This window comes from Berghia stephanieae, chromosome 3 (assembly GCF_034508935.2).
Source record: "Berghia stephanieae isolate SIO BIC M18660-M18661 chromosome 3, UCSD_Bste_1.3, whole genome shotgun sequence".
NCBI lineage: Eukaryota > Metazoa > Mollusca > Gastropoda > Nudibranchia > Aeolidiidae > Berghia > Berghia stephanieae.
Window position 1 is genome coordinate 81,211,731 of NC_088362.1, and position 20,767 is coordinate 81,232,497.

Here is a 20,767-nt window from a genome sequence, read left to right on the forward strand (position 1 = left end):
GCCAGTGTTTTCTCTTAAATTTTATTAAATAGTAATGTGAAATTGAATGTAAGCTTCAATTTAATATACGAAAACAAAAAAAATGGACAATCCAGGTTTCCCTTTTATCAACAAAACAGGATGAATGAAACACTACAGAAGAATGAGATAATGTGATAGTAGATCTCCAACCCGTACTCTTCCAGTTGTGTCATTAGAAGGATACACACCAAACACTGGGCATGGACCATGCTGAGGGCGACATCTGAAGCTGGAAAGAAAATAGGTTATGTTTTATTGTAAAGCCGATGTGTATAACAATTATTTGGTTCAGTGCTGATTACATCTACGAGGGCTCTTTCATAATTAACCGAAAAATGCTTGTAAAATCCGCGTTTTTTATGCTATCAACAAAATTCTTGCACGTGTTCATACCTTGACTCGTCCTTCATTTCTCTACGTAACAGCCAAGTCTGTCGACACACTTCTGCCAACGCCGCACCATGGAATAGATACACTCTCAGAGGAAATTTCCGTCAAGGTTTTGTAGCCATTTCCGCACATGGTCAACAAGCTCTTCATCGACATCAAAGCACTTTCCTGCCAGCTCACGTTTCAGTGGCCCAAAGAGGTGATAATCAGATGGTGCGAGGTCTGGACTGTGTGGTGGGTGTGGCAAAATCTCCCATCCATATTTCTCTAGCCAACCTTGCGTCACTCGTGCTGTGTGGGGTGTAGCGTTGTCGTGTTGCAAAATGACCCCGTTGGTCAACTGCCCTGGGCGCTTTCTGCGAATGCCTCCCTAAGCTTGTCAAGAGTTTGGCAGTACCTTGCAGCATTGATTGTTTCTCCAGGTTGTAAGGTTTCGAACAGAATAACACAACGACTGTCCCAGAAAACAGTTCCCATTATTTTCTTTGCTGACCGCATGACTTTGAATTTCTTCGCGACAGGTGAGGATGGATGTTTCCATGTCATCGAATCTTGCTTTGTTTCTGGGGTGCAATGGTGCAACCAAGTCTCATCACCGGTGACTATGCTGTCAAGAAAAGTCACATCGTACCCTAGAAAGTCTCCGCAGGCGTTGGCAGTATGCCCGTGAACCTGCGTGAGCTCTTGCTTCTTCTCAAAAGTTCCCTGCAGATGTCCAATCTTTGTTCTTTATGATTGTCTGTCAATTGCTTAGGAACCCATCTTGCACTGACTTTTCTGTAGCCAAGTTCATCAAATACAATTCTATGGGCAGAAGTTTCCGAAATTTCAAGACTGCTTACGATTTCATGAAGTTTCAACCTCCTGTCTTGACGAATAAGCTCATCAACTTGCTTCACATTGTCTTCTGACGTCGCAGTTATTGAACGCCCTCTCCCTTCCTTGTCTGTCAAGTCGGAATGGCCGGCTTCAAACAAATTACACCAGTGATAGACTTGTGTACGGCTTATAACATGCTCACCATATACACTCTGAAGTTCTTTATGAATTTCGGTAGGATTCGGACTTTTGGCGTTCAAAAAACGTATGACAGCTCTGATTTCCTCCTTTGACCAAGTTTCAAGGTGGGCCGCCATCTTTAAAATCGTCTAGAAATTCATTGTGCAAAATGATGCACTTCATAATTTCTGGGAATATCCGTAAGGAAATAAGGAATATCATGTCGTTTACAGAATTAAAAAATCTCCACTGGTTGATGAGCAATGGGCATTTTTCGGTTATTTCTGAAAGAGCCCTCGTACATTACCAGATTATTTGTTTGACTTTGTGGTGCTGTTGTATGGCACCCGTCGTCCGACTGTAGGTCCCTGGTTTAAGTCCCGATGTGGATGGGAAAAGCTGAGTCCTTGAAAAGAGCTATTTACTCTCATTTTCCTATCGCAGCTAGGTATTTAATGAGTACCTGGCTAATAATAACAATGCATCTACCGAGAGAGAAAAATTGTAATGGTGCCTAACTGGGGTCTTGTCCATCCAGTGTTGCTTTTGGTTTGGAGGATCTTTGTAAAGCGCTTTGACCACATTTAGTGGGTATTGTGCAATTTGAAAGCTCAAGTTTGGTTTTTGTTTTGTTTTGTTTTGGGGGGGGGGGAGGGGGGGGGGTCTTTTTTGGAGAGTTGTAGATAGTTCTTTTTTGTTTTTTGTTTATGTTTGGCGGGTGTGGATTTGTGGTGTGTGATTTTGGTGGCCAGAAACTAGGTACAGGGGTCGGTGACCCAAGAGCTTTGCAGGGAAGGAACTGAAAATTTGGTAGTTTGTGTTGTGTGCTTTTTAACCGGCGCTGTAAAAATGTAAGCACCATTAAATGTCTATAGATTCAAACTTACATATATAAACCATTGCAATTGTGTTTTAAAAAATAAAAGAAAGAGAAAAGTTAATGTATTTCTGCAAGTGGTAGAGATTCCCTTGGGGAAAAATTTGAATTAACTGGGCTATTGAGAACCCCATCTGCACCCTCTATTGGCGCTGATGTAGCAAGGCTTGCAATTGTTTCACAGTTTCTGGTCTAGGCCAACTAATTACTGCCTCTATTTTGTCTGTCGAAGTTGATACCCCCTCCCCTGATACTGTGTGTCCTAAGAAATTAACTGATGATCTTAAAAGGTTACATTTAGATGGCTTGAGTTTAAGGTGTGCTTCCTGTAACCGTGTCAAAACTTTCCTAAGGAGCTGTATGTGTTCGTCAACTGTCTTTGAATAAATTAATATGTCGTCAATATATATACGAGTACGCCTTTCATCAAATCATCCCCAAGCACCCTCTCAATTAAACGCTGAAAAGTTGCTGGGGCTCCTTGTGCATCAAAAGGCATTCTTTTACATTCAAAGAACCCAATACCCCCTACTCTAAAAGCAGTCTTATGTCTGTCTTCGGGCGCAACTTCTAACTGATAATATCCAAATTTAAGATCTAGAGAGCTAAAATACTTCGCACCAGACATAGAGTCAAGTATGTCCTCAATTCTTGGTAGCGCATATGCGTCCGGAATGGTCAATTTATTCAATTGCCGCAAATCAATACAAAACCGCAAACTCCCGTCACGTTTGCGCACCAGAACCACTCCTGAGGCATATGGACTAGAGGAAGGCTGAATGACATCCATGTCTAATAACTCTTTTATATGTGCCCTTAATTCGTCTATCATGTTGTGTGGTATTTTTCTATACGGTACCTTAAATGGTTTGTCTGAGGTGAGTGGGATGTGGTGCTGTACTAGTGTTGTGTGTCCTAAGTCTAAATCATGTTTAGAAAATGTGTTCTGAAATTCTGTTAATGTTTTCTCTATCTCTAATTTCTGTTCTGGTGTAATATTATCTGGAATGTCGCTAAGCCTACTAATCAAGTCTTCTCTTGTCAGGTCATCTCTTAATTCTTTGGCATGTCGGTGCATGGGTGTAGCACATTCCATGTGTCCTATTCTAGTCTTCGCCGCAATATTTACTGTGTCAGCGGTCAAATTACATATATTGACATGAAGGCGCTGCCACATCTTACCAGACCTCACCTTAGTAATAACAGGTCTAAATTGTATGTTTGCCCCCTTATAAGGTTCAATAACCATTGTTTTAGGTAAGGGAGACCTGCTATGTGCTATACATGCTATTGTAACTGTATGCTTAGGAGCCACACTGACAGACATTGATGTGGCAATGCTACCTACAGGTTTTTTACCCATCAATGCCCTCATGTTAGACCAAAACCTGTCTTTACTCCAACCCCGAGGTATTGTTTCTAGAAAATGTGTTCCCAAAATTAAATCTAAGTTATCATCTTCACCCACTAAGCATAACAGATCACACCCAGGCCCTCCAAAATGTTCTTTCACCTCAACCTGAACCATCCCCAAATAAGGTAAACTAATCCCAGCTGCTGTCTTAACTTCTAATTCTTCTAAAGGTAATAAATCTAATCCTAACATTTTAAACATTTTCTTACTAATTACTGACACTAGACTACCGGTATCAACTAAACAACTCATTTCTAAATTATTTACAACTAACTCACGTGTTGTGAGGCTCCCTTTGAGACGGCCGCTTGCTGTAGCCCCACAACTCACAGGCGTCTGGCGTTTGGGCAGTTCCGGCGGATGTGTCCTGTCTGTTGGCATTGCCAGCAAACGTCCATCCGTTTTCTTCTGTCCACTCGATCCAATCTCGCAGATAGGGTCGATATCTGCTTCAGGACCTCTCCCAGGACACTCTCCACGGATGACATCTGCTGAGGGCCGCGATCACTTCCGGACGCCGTTTCCACATCTCCACGTCTGGACCCACGGGGGGATCCAGGCCTCCATCTGCCGCCGGTCCTACCCTCCTCTGGTTGCTTTGGCTGGTCTTCTCTCACGGGCGCTGAGACGATCCCTCTTGATGACGAGCACTCTATTTCGATTTCCCTCGCCGTTTTTAAAAGTTCTTCGAAGTCGGCTCCTTGATCCTTCTTAAAATGAAGAGCGGACCGGCAGGGAGTCAGTAGACCTTCGTAGAATTGATCGGCCAACCACCGTCTAGCTTGGTCTGCCGAAATTTCCATGTAGTACTTCTCCATCATCTCACCCATGGTTTTCTCGAGTCGTTGTGCAAACTGGACGGCTGTCTCTCTTGGTCGCTGTCGGGTACTGAAGTATTCAGCTTGTAAGGACGCGAGAGGACGACATTCACCGTAGACCAAGGCCAGTGGTGGATCTCCTAAGGCAAATAAAGTAGTTGCAGCTGGGCCTTTGACAGCCCGCTTGACCGCCGTTAAAACTGTTTCTTCATTGTGTTCTACTTGGAGAGCGGTCACTTCTCTTCTGAATTGTTGAAAACTTTGCCCGTTGAAAGAAGGCAGATGATGAGACTGTGGTTTCACATATATGATGTTCGCTGCTCCTCCTTGAAATTCGGATAAGAGTTTCTGTTTTTCTTCATTTGACAGTTCGCTAAAGAGTTTTCGTGTTTTTTCCATCGTAGATCCCGGACGAGCCCCAAATGTAGTAGGGTTGTAAAATATTTTACTTGATGGGTGTATATATGTTATGCGCAGGATGTTGGCGCAAAATCATGAATTGAAGAAATAAAGATGTTATAAAGTTTTTGGAAGCGGAAACTTCGAGAGAGCAGGAGGAGGAGTTGTAGTTGAAGGTACTAAGTAAACGTGGCCTCTATCTGCCTAGGGGTATTCGATCAAGCCACGTCCCGGTTCCCAGATGGATTGTTGACTCTTGGAAAAGAGGAATTAAAAACACAGAGATAAACTAAGGAATAAAATAAGCAAAGTAACTTAAGTTACACTAAAATAATATATCGTTTAATAAAGTAAAAGCAAGAGTCCATTTTTGATCAAACAATGATCAACATGCAATGACGATAACAACAATAACGACAACAATTACACTACATGCGCTACACAGTCACACACACTGTAGGTAGCAATCATTCGTCACGCGACAGCGATCACGACTCACAACATTATACCAACTGTCGTCGTCACCATCGACGCTGTCCGCGTCACAATATCATCGTCGTCGTCATCATCATCACCATCATCATCATCATCATCACCATCACATCAGCATCATCATCATCCTCATCCTCATCATCATCATCATCACCACCACATTATCATCATCATCATCATCATCATCATCATCATCACATCACCAACACCAACATCATCATCATCATCATCATCATCATCATCATCATCATCGCCATCATATTATAATCATCACAATCATCTGATGAGACCAGAGAGCAACCAAAGGTTATGTCAGATGCGTCTAAATACGCATCAAATATATACGGCCCCCAGCCGCCCCAGAACAACCAACATTCCTCTCTCATTACTCATCACCAACAATTACAATGATTATTATTAATACCATCAATACAAAAGATGTATAAATGTATATAATGATAAACAACAATGATAACGAACAATATCCTATATCCAAATCATTATGACAATAACAACATATGTTCACCAATATAAGCATTTAGTATTATCCAATATAATCATATTATGATACCAGAATATCATTTCATCAAAAAGTCAGCATAAACCTAACGCTAAAACTAACTTTATTAAAGACCACAACGGAACGTGAGTCACCAATATGTAACTCACTCTATTTTCCTGTAATCATCAATTACACCTCCAGAGTCAATGAGTAACGTGTGAGTACATGACTGACATACAGCGTATGTCAGCGGTTTAACATGACTTCTGTCGTATTAGAGACGACGTCATCAGCGATCTCCCACGTAATTACGAGTCAGGCCTGATTACATGATGAAGCCAGAGAGCCAACGAAGGTTATGTCCGATACGTCTTTTACGCATCAAATAAACGGCCCCGAGCCGCCACAAAACAACCAACGTTTCTCCCCCATCACCATAAAGACAATTCAATGTAATTATCTCCCGTAAAACATATATCGCCCCAGAAACAAGGACATGGTTACCATCCAGAGGCAACACCATACCTTCCAAGATAAGACTAACCAACGTACTCACAACGTTATCATTATCAATAGCATGTAAGACAAAAACATCAAATCTCAAAATCATCATATATAGCATAATTCCAGTATTATTATTATTATTATTATTATTATTATTATTATTATTATTATTATTATTATTATTATTATTATTATTATTATTATTATTATTATCATTATTATTATTATTATTATTATTATTATTATTAGTATTATTATTATTATTATTATTATTATTATTAACAATCTCTGAAATCTTAACATTATAAATTTAGTATAAGAAATATTCTGGCAGCAACTCACCTTGGAAAAGAGGAATTAAAAACACAGAGATAAACTAAGGAATAAAATAAGCAAAGTAACTTAAGTTACACTAAAATAATATATCGTTTAATAAAGTAAAAGCAAGAGTGAAGTTGCACAGAACTGCTGCTCTTTATAACGGCCTAAAAGGTACGTGGGTGGAGAGCCCTGGTGGAATTTTAGTTTCCATATAAAGAAATGTTGAAAGAGCTGCTAACTTTAACCACATAAAATTCGATAAAAACCAAGCTTTCCACCCAAAAGGGATGGCTATGTCCAAATAAGGTAACTACGCTCTCCTCCAATCGCTGCAACTTAGAGAGATTGGAAATGAGGGGAAATGATAAACACATTCTACTCACAAATATACAAATACACAAAAGACGGATATAACGTTAGCGTCTACCACGCATGAATATTCAAATTCAATACATTTCTCACCAATGAGCGCACAGGGATGTACCACAAAGGAGATAACATCAGAACCAAACAGTCTTAGGAACGTAGGTATGAGTCAGAGAGACAGGAAGAGGGAAGGACAGATAGGTAGATGAAGAAAAACATGAGAGAGAGAGAGAGAGAGAGCTCAGACGAATAATCAGCAAGGTAATTCCAGCATCAAATATTAATATATACAATCTCCATCGATTAATATTCATATTAACAATGCTCGTGACATAAATCAAATACATTGAACACATTCACAATTTCATGCGAACAATCAAAACTCATAAACAAAATTGATTATTCAGTAATTCCAGTAATTTAGATTAACAATACTGTCACACATTTGAGACAATGCAAATCAAAAGATTTCAAAAAATGAAAAATGAATATATATGTGCTTGTATTCGCTAACATCTTATATTATCTCTTCTACAACATTAAAATAATAAATCAACTAGTGCATAACCCAACAATCAGATAGATATAGATAGATATATGAATAGGTAAATAGATAGATAGATAGATAGATAGATAGATAGATAGATAGATAGATAGAGAAGATAGAGAGAGAGAGAGAAAAGTGTGTGTGTGAGAGAGAGAGAGAGAGAGAGGGGAGAGAGAGAGAGAAAGGGAGTGTTAGTTCACACTTTCATACAACAGGACGCCATGTAACTGTAACACGATACAATTGAATGAATGCAATCTTGCGTAGAATCACAATCAGACATTCCATCAAACACACAGTACAATGCTACGGTCCCTGGTTCAAATCCCACTATTATACCAAATGACAACCAGAAATGTGGGAGTTACAAATGATGAAAGAACCCTCAAAAAGACTGCTACCCAGGTATTTGAGATCTAAGAAACCTGGTTAAAAGTTAACAATCAACACACAGACATACTGGCACCCAGGGATTTGGGAGCTACGAAACATGATTTAAAATTCAACAAACACACAACCAGACTAACAATAAGGTATTCGTAACCCTATTACACATATAGGGCCGTCTAAATGACAAATATTATCCGGAATCCCTTATCACGTCCATTGTTTTCAAAAAGACAAGGCAAACTGTGAAGGAACACTGTTTACACCTGAGTACGGTGAGAGAATGTTTGATTTTTTAGATATGTAGTTTGCCTAACCAGCAGACGTATTGTTATTTCTCTCCCTAAATGTGTGATTTTTTTTTATTGATTTCTAAAACAAAAGTCTGGAATACAGTCGTTTTATAAAGTTTTATTCTATACTGTGATACATATTTCTTGGAAATTCATAGAGGATTTTAAAATAAATTAACATTTTAGTGGTGTAGATCCCAGTGTTTGAAATATTTTATTAGACATTTATTGTTTACATTTACGTTAAGATTTTTAATCACGATGTACCATATCTACTTTTATCCGAATTACGACAACATTTGGTATGACACAGAATCGTCTCGGTATCACGGTAAAATAGCCAGCGGCTACGACCAACTACAACCAAAATCTTGGTGGTGTGCGGAAACGAAGACAAATAAAATATTCAAATAGGTCACAGACCACCGCCCTTTCATTCTAATCGAGCACTCAAAGTACTCAAAGTAGATAACACACAACGGTGCCCAGGGCCTATGACTGTGATCAACATACCAGTCAACGACACTCACAACAACATGCCAATAGAACACATCAACATATCAACAAAACACAATGACAACAGCTGATCATTTTGATGGTATGCAAGACTTAAGTAAACATAATGAGACCATGACTTGTGAAAATAAGACAATAATGATATAATAATATAATAATAATAATAATAATAATAATAATAATAATAATAATAATAATAATAATAATAATAATAATAATAATAATAAAAAATAATACACATTTATATAGCGCTCATTCTCATGTAAAACACAAGCTCTGGGCACTTTACAATATAAATATCAATTTTAAGTGAAAAAAAATAATTAATAATAATAATTCATAGCCAAATCAAGGATTCATAGAGTCAATAAAAACAAATACAGTAAAAATGTGCCTTGAGATTCTTTTTAAAGGTAGGTAAAGACTTGCACTCCCTCAGACCACGTGGTAGTTCATTCCAAATCTTGGGGCCGAAACAAGCAAACGATCTATCACCAAATTTTGTTCTTGATCTTTTTTCCGAAATTTTCGTTTGGTCATTACATGATCTTAAAGTGTAATTTACAAATTTACACATGACCACGTGATCTGTGAGATATGCCTGTGCTATACCAGTCAAACACTTATAAACAAGACACGCTGCTTTGTAATAATATGTGCGCTTTTCAATGGGCAACCAGTGGAGAGAGGCCAACGAAGGGATTGCATGATCAAATCTTTTTTTGCCAAAAACTAAACTTGCTGCACTGTTTTGCAGTAGTTGTAATTGTTTAATAGAAGCCTGGCAAGTGACAAGCAGGGAGTTACAATAATCTAGTTTCGAAAAAATGAGGGAAACAACCAATGTTTTACATGTTCCAATTGCAATATACTGACGGATCGAAATGATTTTCTTCAATTGAAAGTATAAAATTTACAGAGAGTAGAAATGTGAGCTGACATTCTCATTTCTGAATCAAAATAGACACCCAAATTTTTCACAGTCTTTGAAACTTTGATCTTTTCACCCCCAATCAACACCTCAAGACCATCATTCACCTTCAACTGCCCTCTATTTCCCACAATCATCACTTCTGTTTTTGACTCATTCATTTTCAACTTGTTTGCATCCATCCACTCTTTTACATCCGTCACACATTCTTCCACACGTTTCACAATATTTTCGAGATTTTTAGTTTTATCAGTAGCATAAAGTTGCGTATCATCTGCATAGAGATGATAGCGCAGCCCATGACGAGTGATGACATTAGATAATGGAGAAGTATACAAAACAAAAAGTATTGGACCCAAAACAGAGCCTTGAGGAACACCAAAAGACAATGTATGTTGACGAGAAAGTTTATCTAAAATCATAACCTGTTGCTTTCTGCCATCTAAATTACAGCAAAGAGGGGAAGAAGGGTCAATATGAGGCCAAATGAAGTAAAAAGAATCAATAACCAAATCAACTCAAATAATAACGCGCTTAATATAGCAAACGGGCAAACTAACAGTGATGGAAATGGTGAACTGAGAAACATGTTTAGAACTATGACCATAAACTTTCAAAGCATAACTCCAAAACTACCCGAATTTTGGAAATTGATATCAGAGATAAAACCAGACATAATCATAGGTACTGAAACGTGGCTACATTCTGAAATAAAGGACAGCGAAATATTTCCACCAGAAACAGATTTCAACGTGTTCAGGAAAGACAGAGGAGATAGGTACGGTGGGGTGTTGGTTGCAACAACAACGAATCTCTCAGTATTAAAGCTTGACATTAAAACAAAATCAGAATCGGTGTTCGTAAATATCAAAAGCAGAACAAGGCCTCTCAATGTGGGCACTATGAACAGAACGCCTTCAAACTCAACTATGGAACAAATGACTGAGATAACAGCTTGTTAGCAGCCTCTCTCTCTCTCTCTCTCTCTCTCTCTCTCTCTCTCTCTCTCTCTCTCTCTCTCTCCTCTCTCTCCTCTTTCTTTCATTCTTTCTCTATGTCTTTCTTTCTTTCTCTTTCTCTCTCTTCTCTCTTTCTTTTTACTTTCTCTTTTTGTCTATCTCTCTCCCTCTTTCTTTCTTTCATTCTTTCCCAATCTCTTTCTTTCTCTATTCCTCTCTCTCTCTCTCTCTCTCTCTCTCTCTCTCTCTCTCTCTCTCTCTCTCTCTCTCTCCCGGTCTTTCTACATTCTTTCTTTGTTTCTCTCTCTCACTCTTTCTTTCATTCTTTCTCTATCCCTTTCTTTCTTTCTTTCTTTCTTTCCCTATCTCTCATTTTCTCTCTCTCTCTCTCTCTCTCTCTCTCTCTCTCTCTTTCATTCTTTCTCAATCTCTTTCTTTCTCTCTCTCTCTCTCTCTCTCTTTCTTTCATTCTTTCTCAATCTCTTTCTTTTTCTATCTCTCTCTCTCTCTCTCTCTCTCTCTCTCTCTCTCTCTCTCTCTCTCTCTCTCTCTCTCTCTCTCTCAATTTTTCCTTTATCTTTTTCTCTATCTATCTCTTTCCCTTGTGGTACCTCAAAGCCTAGGCAGAGGGGGGTCTGACCCAGGGCAACCACAACCTTGGTCTGACCACAAGGTGAACACCGCTTTGGCGGAGAACAATAAAACAACCTCCTAACTGGGAAGGGAGGAGCAATACAGCGACCACTCTTGTCTGGTCGGAACAAACACTCGGTCAATCGGTAAAGGAGAAGAAGCAACGCGATGGTGGGACCAAAGTAAAAATGCCCTCTCCACCTCGGCGCCCCAATGAGGATCAGTCTTGGGCACCTCTATTCTTTTGGATCATGACAGCCCATGGTAGAGAATCATCATCATTATTTACTTTCTTTTTTTTTTTTAATATTATTCAAAAGAACAATATTTAAGCACGAGGTGTTTCGCAATGTGCATCTTTACCATGGACATCCACATTGGGGGGGAGGGGGGGGGAGGGTAGTCATTTGTTCACAATATGGTTGGGAGGGGGGGGGGGGGGTTCTAAAATTTTGGCCAAAATGTGTCCAATTGGTTTGTGAACGGCCTCTTTTCTGAAATTGGATTCAAACCCACTCTCACGTGAGAAGACTGCACCCTGAATGTTAGACGTCTACGTCTTTTAAAATTGTGTAAACCGTTAGTCCTTCCTGACTGGTTTTACTGGTAAAGTGTAAACAAAAGCCAACCTGTAAAGTGTTATATCTTGAGGGGTGTCGACTCAAGCAGGAACTAAATATACTTTCAGTGTTTGATAATAGATCTATATTATGTATGTTTGACCAAAAAAAAATCAAGACATACAACCTAAAACCTGCCCACTGATGATAGAAAATGGGCTGTTCTGTACTGCAAACATAACTTATGCAAAAAAAAAAAAAAATTATATGTAATAAAAATGACAGTACCGTAAAAATCGCTAAGAGATTTGACTTCACATTAATTGTTTGTATATTTTAGTTTTAGCTTTAGATCTAAATATGTTAAATGAAATTAATTTTGCTTTCATTCACCGCCTCTAGATCTGTACATCTAAATATCGGGAGAAATGATATGTGAAGTTTTGTGAATACTGCAAAAAGATGATAATCTATAACTATGCGGATAATTGAACAGAATCGCATCAACGCCGTAAAAATAGCCATGAGAACCGTCTTTACGGGACTGTAAAAATAGCCCCGAGAACCATCTTTACGGGACTGTAAAAATAGTCCCGAGAACCATCTTTACGGGACTGTAAAAATAGCCACTGCGTCTGAGTAAAAAGGTAGTTGTTGGGGGGGGGGGGGGGCTGATGAAAATGTAAAAGACGTAGGAGATAGTGGGGGCAGGGGCGGGGGCAGGGCGAGGAAAGGCGGGTTGTAGGTTGTATTTTTGCTTTGCTTTCTCCAAAAGGTTGATAGACTGAGACGGGAATCGATCTGTAATCTATCATTCTATCGGTGATCATTGTTTGTGAAACAGTTACCATGCTTTACAGACAAACCAGAGATTTTTCAGGGGCAGTTTGGCTCAGCGGTACGGTTATTGCTTCCGAGTTCGATCACCGGCCGCCGCGCACTATTGGAAGGACAGGAGAATCAAGGCGGGAGAGAGAGAGAGAGAGAGAGAGAGAGAGAGAGAGAGAGAGAGAGAGAGAGAGAGAGAGAGAGAGAGAGAGAGAGAGAGAGAGAGAGTCTTGAACTTATCCGAGGGTCAAAATTAACCCTTTTGCTAATGCAGCAAATGCTCCGACAATTTGGTTTTCTGTTTTCAAAAATCCATTCTGGTGCCAAATTTATATAATGGTAGATTTCCGGTCAGTTGTATGTTATAAAGCCGTCCAGACTCATCGTTTAAGGGTTCTAGTAGTATCGTTCCGCTATACTTCTATGTTCAAGGTATCAATCCAGGTTCGAAAGTCATCATCACATTTGTTGATGGTTTCAAATCCCCCTTCCAGTTTTGTCTCTGGGCAATCTAGTACGAGGTGGTTTGCATCTTGTGGTGCTTGGTTGCACTTTGGGCATGTTGGTGATTCTTGGAGCTCTAAGGGCTCTAAGCTTACATATCCCAAACTACTGCTGGTCAGCAGGTGAATGTTTCTTTACAAATAATAAAAAATGAGGTCTCTTTGAACAGTCTTTCTTTCTCTTGAATTTATGTTATTGGTGAAAAACTATACGAAAAATCAGCAGCCTTTGACGGTTACAATATAAAAATTGGATCTGCTACCTGTTTCAGGTAAAAGCGCATTGTAAACAATATGTAAACAAAGCTTATTTTTTTCTTTCCCTAAACAAAATTTATTTTTCTTCAAAATTCATTTTTAAAAAAGGTTTAAAAACCTATTTCCCGATTTTGATAAATACAATGTAAAGTGTATTCCCCATGGTTTGGGAAGTCACATTTGACCTTGTAATTTATTTTTTGCTAATTCTATAATGAAATTTTAGTTTGTGACACCAACTAAGACAGAGACTATTGTTTTCAGAAAATTGAAGTCTTGTTGTGTTTGTTACATAGTTAGATGTATTTACATAAAGTAGAATTTCATCGCTGGATGTAGCATGGACTTAGGGAATGAAATAAAATGATTTAAAAAATTGAATTGTAAACCAGTGTTTTCTCTTAAATTTTCTTGCATATTATTTATTTAGGATAAACTGTACATGAAAAATTATGATGATTATTTTCTTGTTATATCATCATCATCATCATCATCATCATCACCATCATCATCATCATCATCATCATCATCATCATCATCAATCATCAATCATTATCGTTATTTTTGTATGACTATGTATTTATTGCCAGTTGTTTAGAAACTTGTTGGAATTTACTTTTCACAGAATGACATATTATGAAGTCATCCTTCTATTACGTTGTGGTCAAAGTTTTCGTTTGGCATACACTGGATCTCCAACACGTATTCTTCCAGTTGTGTCATTAGAAATATACACACCAAACACTGGGCCTGGACCATAAGGAGGGCGACATCGGAAGCTGGAAGGAAAACAGGTTATATTTTATTGTAAAGTCGATGTGTATAACAATTATTTGGTTTAGTGCTGATTACATATACATTACCAGATTATTTGTTTGGCTTTGTTGTGCTGTTGTATGGCACCCGTCGTCCGACTGTAGGTCCCTGGTTTAAGTCCCGATGTGGGCGGCACAAAGTTGAGTCCTTGAAAAGGGCTCTTTACTCATATTCTCTCATTGCAGTCAGGTATTTAAGGACACCTGCTGGCTAATAACAATGTTTCTGCCGAGAGAAAAAAAAATTGTATTGGTGCCTACTACCTAACTGGGGAATTGCCCATTAGAGTATTGCTTTTGGTTTGGAAGATCCTTGTAAAGCGCTTTGACCAAATTTGGTGGATATTGTGCAATATGAAAGCTGAGGTTTGGTTTTTCTTTTTGTTTTTGTTTTTGTTGTTGTTTTATTTTTGGGTTTGTTTGTTTGTTTTTTGTTTTTTGTTTTTTTTTTTTTTTTTTGGGGGGGGGGGGGGGAAGGGGGTGATCTTTTTTTAAAAATTAATTTTTTAATTTTTAATTATTTTTTTTTTTTGGGGGGGGGGGGGTCGGTCTCTTTTTTGTTGAGATTTTTTGGTAATTCTTGTTTTTACTTTACTTTATTTATTTTTTAATTATTTTTATTTTTTTTTTAAATAAATGTTTATTTGATTTTGGTGTCCATACACTTGGTACGGGGTAGATTGTTCCTTGGGGTCGGTGACCCAGGAGCGTTGCAGGGACGGAAGTTAAAATTTGATAGTTTGTGTTGTGTGCCGTATACTTTTTCTTTGGCACTGAAACGTTGTAGACTTGTAAGCACCATTAAATGTCTATAGATTCAAAGTCACATAATCTAAACCATTGCAATAGTGTTTAAAAAGGTAATGTATTTATGCAAGTGGTAGAGATTCCCTTCGGAAAATTTTGAATTACCTGAGCTATTGAGAATCCCATCTGCACCCTTTATTGGTGCTGAAATTAAATGACCTAAAAATGTCGTAAACGCCATAAAACCCATTGATGAAAAATCAGTGACGTGCATGTGAAAAACCAACCTTCTCAAAATCTTTAATGGCTGCATTTCTTTATCCTTAACGGCTGTGTTTGGATCAATTGTTGTAATGATGCACCTGGAAATTCAGAAAATTGAAGCGGTGGGGTGAGGGAGAGAGAGAAAGAGAGAGAGAGAGAGAGAGAGAGAGAGAGAGAGAGAGAGAGAGAGAGAGAGAGAGAGAGAGGATGGTGGGAGGATTCATGAATTAAAAGATCAACAACTGTTCTTTAACACTTTATCTTTGGTCTTAAGTGGCTTCATTCATTATCAATAATCTATACCAAGTGGATTTTGCAGGGTCTGTATTTGAGGAAGTTGAGCTCAACATGGCCCAGTGGACTTCCACTGGGGGACCCAGTGTTATGCTCCAATGTCAGCATCTCGTTTTCCCCTGAAGGAGAAACTTAGCTCTTATAATTCATTTTTGGGAACTGCACTGCGACAGACGCCTGTGTCCTCTAGTGGTTTTATTTTCTCCTGATAGACCTCGCTATTTTTGCCAGGATGAGGCTTATTTAAATCGATCGATACTTGCAGGAAGAGTTTTCTGGCCAAACTTTTAAATACATATATTTCTATAGTACGGTAATTAACTTGTTAAGTCACTCTATAAACTATAAATAAAATAACAAAAATAGCAGTTTTCTCTCAATTATAGAAAAGCCACTGAGCAGGTTTTAAAAGTCTACTTCCTACCTAAGTGACGTAGATTATAGTACATTTCCAATGACGACTGACCTGAGACATGGCTCCACAGAATGAAACAAGATATTTTCCCCTATTCTGATTTCCTCCCAGTTGTCCTGTTGGTCAAACAAATATATATTTCAGAAGTATAAAAGTCATGTGAAAATGCATACTATTACAAGACTTATTTTATGTCTCTAGGAATGAAGATACTAGTCTCTCTCTCTCTCTCTCTCTCTCTCTCTCTCTCTCTCTCTCTCTCTCTCTCTTTCTAGGTGGGGCTCCCGACCTCCCATCCCTGGCCTTGACTGAGATGGAAACAGTCGAATGTATAGTTATAATTTTGGGAGATGATTTTTTTTTCTTTTCATTGTAAATCACCTCTCTGTTATGTACTATTTTTTTCCTTTGGTTTTAACATTTGATCTGTAACCATTTGAGTGTATTCCTCTTAGTGACATCGTGTGCTGCTATCTGGATGAGACGTTGAGATGATCTCAAAACTAAGTACCGTACACTGATAGTGTGCTCTTGGAATCTACATCTGTTCCCTATATGAATCATTCCCCTTTGTCTTACTTTTTTTCTCAAGTCCTTTAACTTGTACACCTAGAATGTTTTTACTATCCAATTTTCTTCCTTTTTACTGGCGCCGATATGACCTAAATGTGGTGCAAGCGCCATAAAACCCTAAAAATCAAACAAAAATATCCGGTCATGTCATTTACCATTTTTTTTCTCTCTTGGTGGTTTGGGGGGGGTGGGGGGGGGGGGGGATTCTGTTGGTTTGTGGTTTTTATTTTCGTGTTGTTGTTTTTTTAAAATTTGTTTTCTTGTTGGTTTTTTTTTGTGGTTGGGTTTTATTTTTTTTTTTTGTTTTATTTTTTTTTTGTTTGTTGTTTTTTTGGTTCTTTCTCTTTTTTTTCAGTAGGTTTTGTTTGTCTTGTTTTTTTTTCTTTTTTCTTTTGGTTTTATTTTATATGTATTAAACAGAATAACGACAGAGGGAGGGAACCGAACCAAGTTTGACTATAACTATAACTTTTGACATTTTTTACTTGTACCTCGTCATATGGGATATCGTTGTCCACTACAATGTTTGGTCGAAAGTTGTCCATGTCGACTTGCTTGGTCAGCTTGCTGTTGACGTCCGTCAGGGAAGCTGTTGTGGTCATCATATAGGAGGTGAGGAAGTTAAACACAGTCTGAGAGGAATGTCAAACATCGTTATCTTTATTTTGTGATAAAGAAAACAAATATTGATGTTGATGATCGTACAGAATGGTGTCGCTTCTTCTAACAAAGTAAAGTAATACATCTATGTGTTTAGTTAGTGACGGGATGATTGAAAATGATCGCAAAGCGTATATATATATATATATATATATATATATATATATATATATATATATATATATATATACATATTTTATATATATATATATATATATATATATATTATATATATATATATATATATATATGCGTTACTCAGATGTAAATAAGTACCAAATTATAGATAATGACTGATAATATTGTGATGAATCCGCAAAAGTCGTCGGATGTCAGAAAAATTCGAATCTCATATTATTATTATACAATTTTTAACTTGTTTTGGCTTTCCGCATCGAGTTCCTGACCATAGCACGACTTTAAGTTTGGAAACAATTTCAGTTCTCACCGCTTAATTGAAACTATCTACCTTAGAGTTAGCTCGTGCGATATCCGACGTGTTTTGACAAATCAGCAAACATATAATATAAGAAAGTTTATCCTAAAAAAAAGTAAAGAGAGAAAGATATTATGCTGCTTTTATGAACTGAATATTCTGTTCTATTTGGCCTATTTGATCTTGTGATATGACACTCGCCTTCGGATCAGAAGGTCCAGGGTTCAAGCCTCGCTCGGCGCATAGTTGAGTTCCTGAAAAAGGCTCTTTACTCACATTCTCTCACGGACTCAGGTGTAAAATGAGTACTTTGCCGTTAACAGCGCTGTCTCTGTCGGAAAAATTGTAATATCGCCTAACAGTCTCGTACTACATGTTACTTGTTGCTTTAGGTTAGGGACGTTTTGTTAAGCCCTTTGAGCACGTTTAGTGGATATCGCGCTATATATATATATATATATATATATATATATATATATATATATATATATATATATATATGTATATATATATAGGTAAAAGCTCAAGGTTGTCTTTTGGGGGGGGGGGGGGGATAAATAAAGTACCATGAAATGTTCATGAAGCCTTTAAAATGGATGACAAAAAACAGTAACCAAGACCTGAGTGACGTCAACTTCGTTCTATCTGTAGGCAATGACGGAGATTGATACAGAATTTTCATTTTACAATAAAATGTATTTTGTTATTTGAGTTTCCTGTGTATAGATAGAACGAAGTTTACGTCACTCGGGTCTTTGTTATTGTTTTTTGCCATCCGTGTTTATCAGTAATTCTAACAACTGTATTAACCAGCAGACTATAATATGCGTTCACGGTTACACACAGTTTTATGTGTTGGTCCGTTATATTTCCGGACGGCAATGTTGTGAGTATCTTTGCCAAGCGCACAGCATCTATGGCCCGTAATGTCGATTTGCTTTACATTGCAAACAAGAAGTAACAGCACTACGAAAAAAGTAAATCGACAGAAGGTGCCTCACATATAGACCAGATACTACGTATTTAAAAGTCATGCGTATTAGCAGGTAACCAAAAGATAATTAAAAAATAAAAATAAAAGAGAAATCTACTTCATTGGAAATTTTTCTTTTGGGGTCTATCTCCAGAAAAGACCGATATTAATCTGGCGTCATCCGCAGTGCATTGCACAAAGTGAGAGGTAGGAGCTAAAATTACTTGCTAAAGGGGGAAAAAAATACAAACAACGAAATTCTGACAGCCTGACAGCGGGTCCCCGAGTGAAAGTACAAAGCTTTATCCATTTCCCCTCCCCACCCCATACCATCCATACCTTGTCCCCTGCCCTGGCCGTATTCTCCCAGTTTCTAGCTTTGGTTGCAACATCCCTGGTACAGAGTTCCTCGCTGGAAGACACCATTTGGACCTTCTTTCCACCAAGGTATCGACTGAACCACTCATTGGCGTGTTCTCCGCAATCCACCACTCGAATTGGTTGGTCGTGGACTCTGGTAAATTAACAATGAGTTAATTTTATGTTTGCGTGTATTTTTTTCATGGATTCATAAGACTACTGTGTATCTTTCAAGTACCTACCACGACCCTCGTATTGTATTTTTGGTTTTGTTGGGATTTTTTTCTTCAAAGGATATTTATTTCAAAGGATTACAAACTTTACATAACTCATATAAATAGATGTTTTTTTGTGAGTGTATCTGTCTTATCCAACAGATAGCAAGCAATTAATAATGTCCTTTTAACGTTATAGAAATCGGGATAAACTCCGGCTCTGAATGACTATTTTTTTTTGTGTGTGTTTTTTTTTTTTACGGTTTCTTGGTGAATGGATAACTACTTTTTTAAAAAAGACTCACATTTTATCAATTATTTTGGCCTTACTCAAGTCTGGTCGTTTTGGGAGGTCGAGCGGTTCCATGCCTGGCGCTGTAAGACGCAAGATGTCTCCCATACTTTGGCACTGGACTAATGTCAGGCGTGGCTCCAGTCGCATGTTAAAGTGTTTTTCGTGCTCCCCTATCAACATCCAGTGTCTTGGTGGGAAAAAAGTTAAAACATTAATGTAAAATGTTCTGTTTTGTGTTTCTATTTTTTTTAATACATCATTCGTTGGAATGATGATTTTTGTTTTATAATCATAATATAATATTACTGTTGGATCTTAATGGACGAGTACTTCTTGATCTTATTTTTATTTTTAAATTGTACTCTTGTTTTACTGTTGCCTTTTTTTTTTTTTTTTTTTGCTTTAGTTGTTTTCATGTTTTTGTATTTTTTAAAAGCTTAAACAGAAATAATACTGGAATAATAATATGGTGAATATTATCGAAATATTTTTTAAAGATATTCGGGATTCTTACACCAAATAAACTACCCGCCAAATTTTCTATCGAATATCTCTACTTATAAATTCACAATTTAGCGTTTTTCAGTCGGAAGTGTATCTAACTCGATTATTAATATAATATTGTAATCTTGACCAGTAAATAGGGAAAAAAAGTATGATGTAAAAAATGGTTCCTATCTCATTGAAAGTGTTAAACTACTCTTCCGGAGGATTGAATACATACCTTGTGTAAATTAAATGATCTTCTGGTTACAAAGTGATGGCATCTTATTTTCTAGTCTGATTATAGGCTGGTCGTCAATAAAGACCCCCCCCCCCGGTCTTCGCCCTTTTACGTCCCGTAATTCTTAGAATCTGCCTATGTACTCTGCTACTAAAATAATTATGCCACCTTATGATTCAATTTGGAATCGATTCATTTTGTGTCCTCCGAAGGACTGGTTACATACACATTTCTAAGGATTTAGGAACCAGAAGAGCAGAGGTTGTGACGTCACGACTTTTCTTCCCTATTGTTGAACCTCTTACCTATCAACCAACCCGTCCTTTTCCAATCCAACATCTGTACATAAAGCATCTGTGTGGTGTATCCCCTTGCAAGACTTCATAGGAAAGGACACGAGATCGGACACTTTTCCTACCTTATGAGAATATTATAATATGAAAAAGAGTAGAGTCAGATAGTTGAAAAACGTCCAATT

The 20,767-nt window shown here is 37.8% G+C and overlaps 2 protein-coding genes across 6 annotated transcripts in view; both read right to left on the reverse strand.

Moving 5' to 3' along the window:
* Nucleotides 1–7: 7 nt before the first annotated feature.
* LOC144968582 (uncharacterized) lies at nt 8–4,918 on the reverse strand. Its single transcript, XM_078907084.1, has 2 exons — nt 3,980–4,918; nt 8–250 (listed from the first exon to the last, which is right to left on the reverse strand). Exon 1 carries the CDS (start codon nt 4,916–4,918, stop codon nt 4,028–4,030), a length of 891 nt encoding a protein of 296 aa, XP_078763210.1. The 3' UTR covers nt 8–250; nt 3,980–4,027.
* A 131-nt stretch (nt 4,919–5,049) lies between these two features.
* The window catches only part of LOC144968581 (mitochondrial amidoxime-reducing component 1-like), a 22,254-nt gene continuing 6,536 nt past the window's right edge, over nt 5,050–20,767 (reverse strand). For 4 of the 5 annotated variants that reach the window (XM_078907078.1, XM_078907081.1, XM_078907079.1 and 1 more), the window contains 7 exons: nt 20,595–20,707; nt 19,576–19,752; nt 19,035–19,209; nt 17,118–17,258; nt 16,105–16,169; nt 15,368–15,442; nt 12,931–14,297 (listed from right to left, as the gene is read on the reverse strand). In XM_078907078.1, the coding sequence (XP_078763204.1) occupies nt 14,183–14,297; nt 15,368–15,442; nt 16,105–16,169; nt 17,118–17,258; nt 19,035–19,209; nt 19,576–19,752; nt 20,595–20,707 (861 nt within the window). In that variant the 3' untranslated portion in view covers nt 12,931–14,182. Of the gene's footprint in view, nt 5,174–12,930; nt 14,298–15,367; nt 15,443–16,104; nt 16,170–17,117; nt 17,259–19,034; nt 19,210–19,575; nt 19,753–20,594; nt 20,708–20,767 lie in introns of those variants that run through there. The other variant, XM_078907082.1, reaches the window with a different exon arrangement.

Bases quoted from the DNA above. Each gene is read 5' to 3' on its own strand.
- LOC144968582 (XM_078907084.1), bottom strand. From the start codon at position 4,918: ATGGAAAAAACACGAAAACTCTTTAGCGAACTGTCAAATGAAGAAAAA.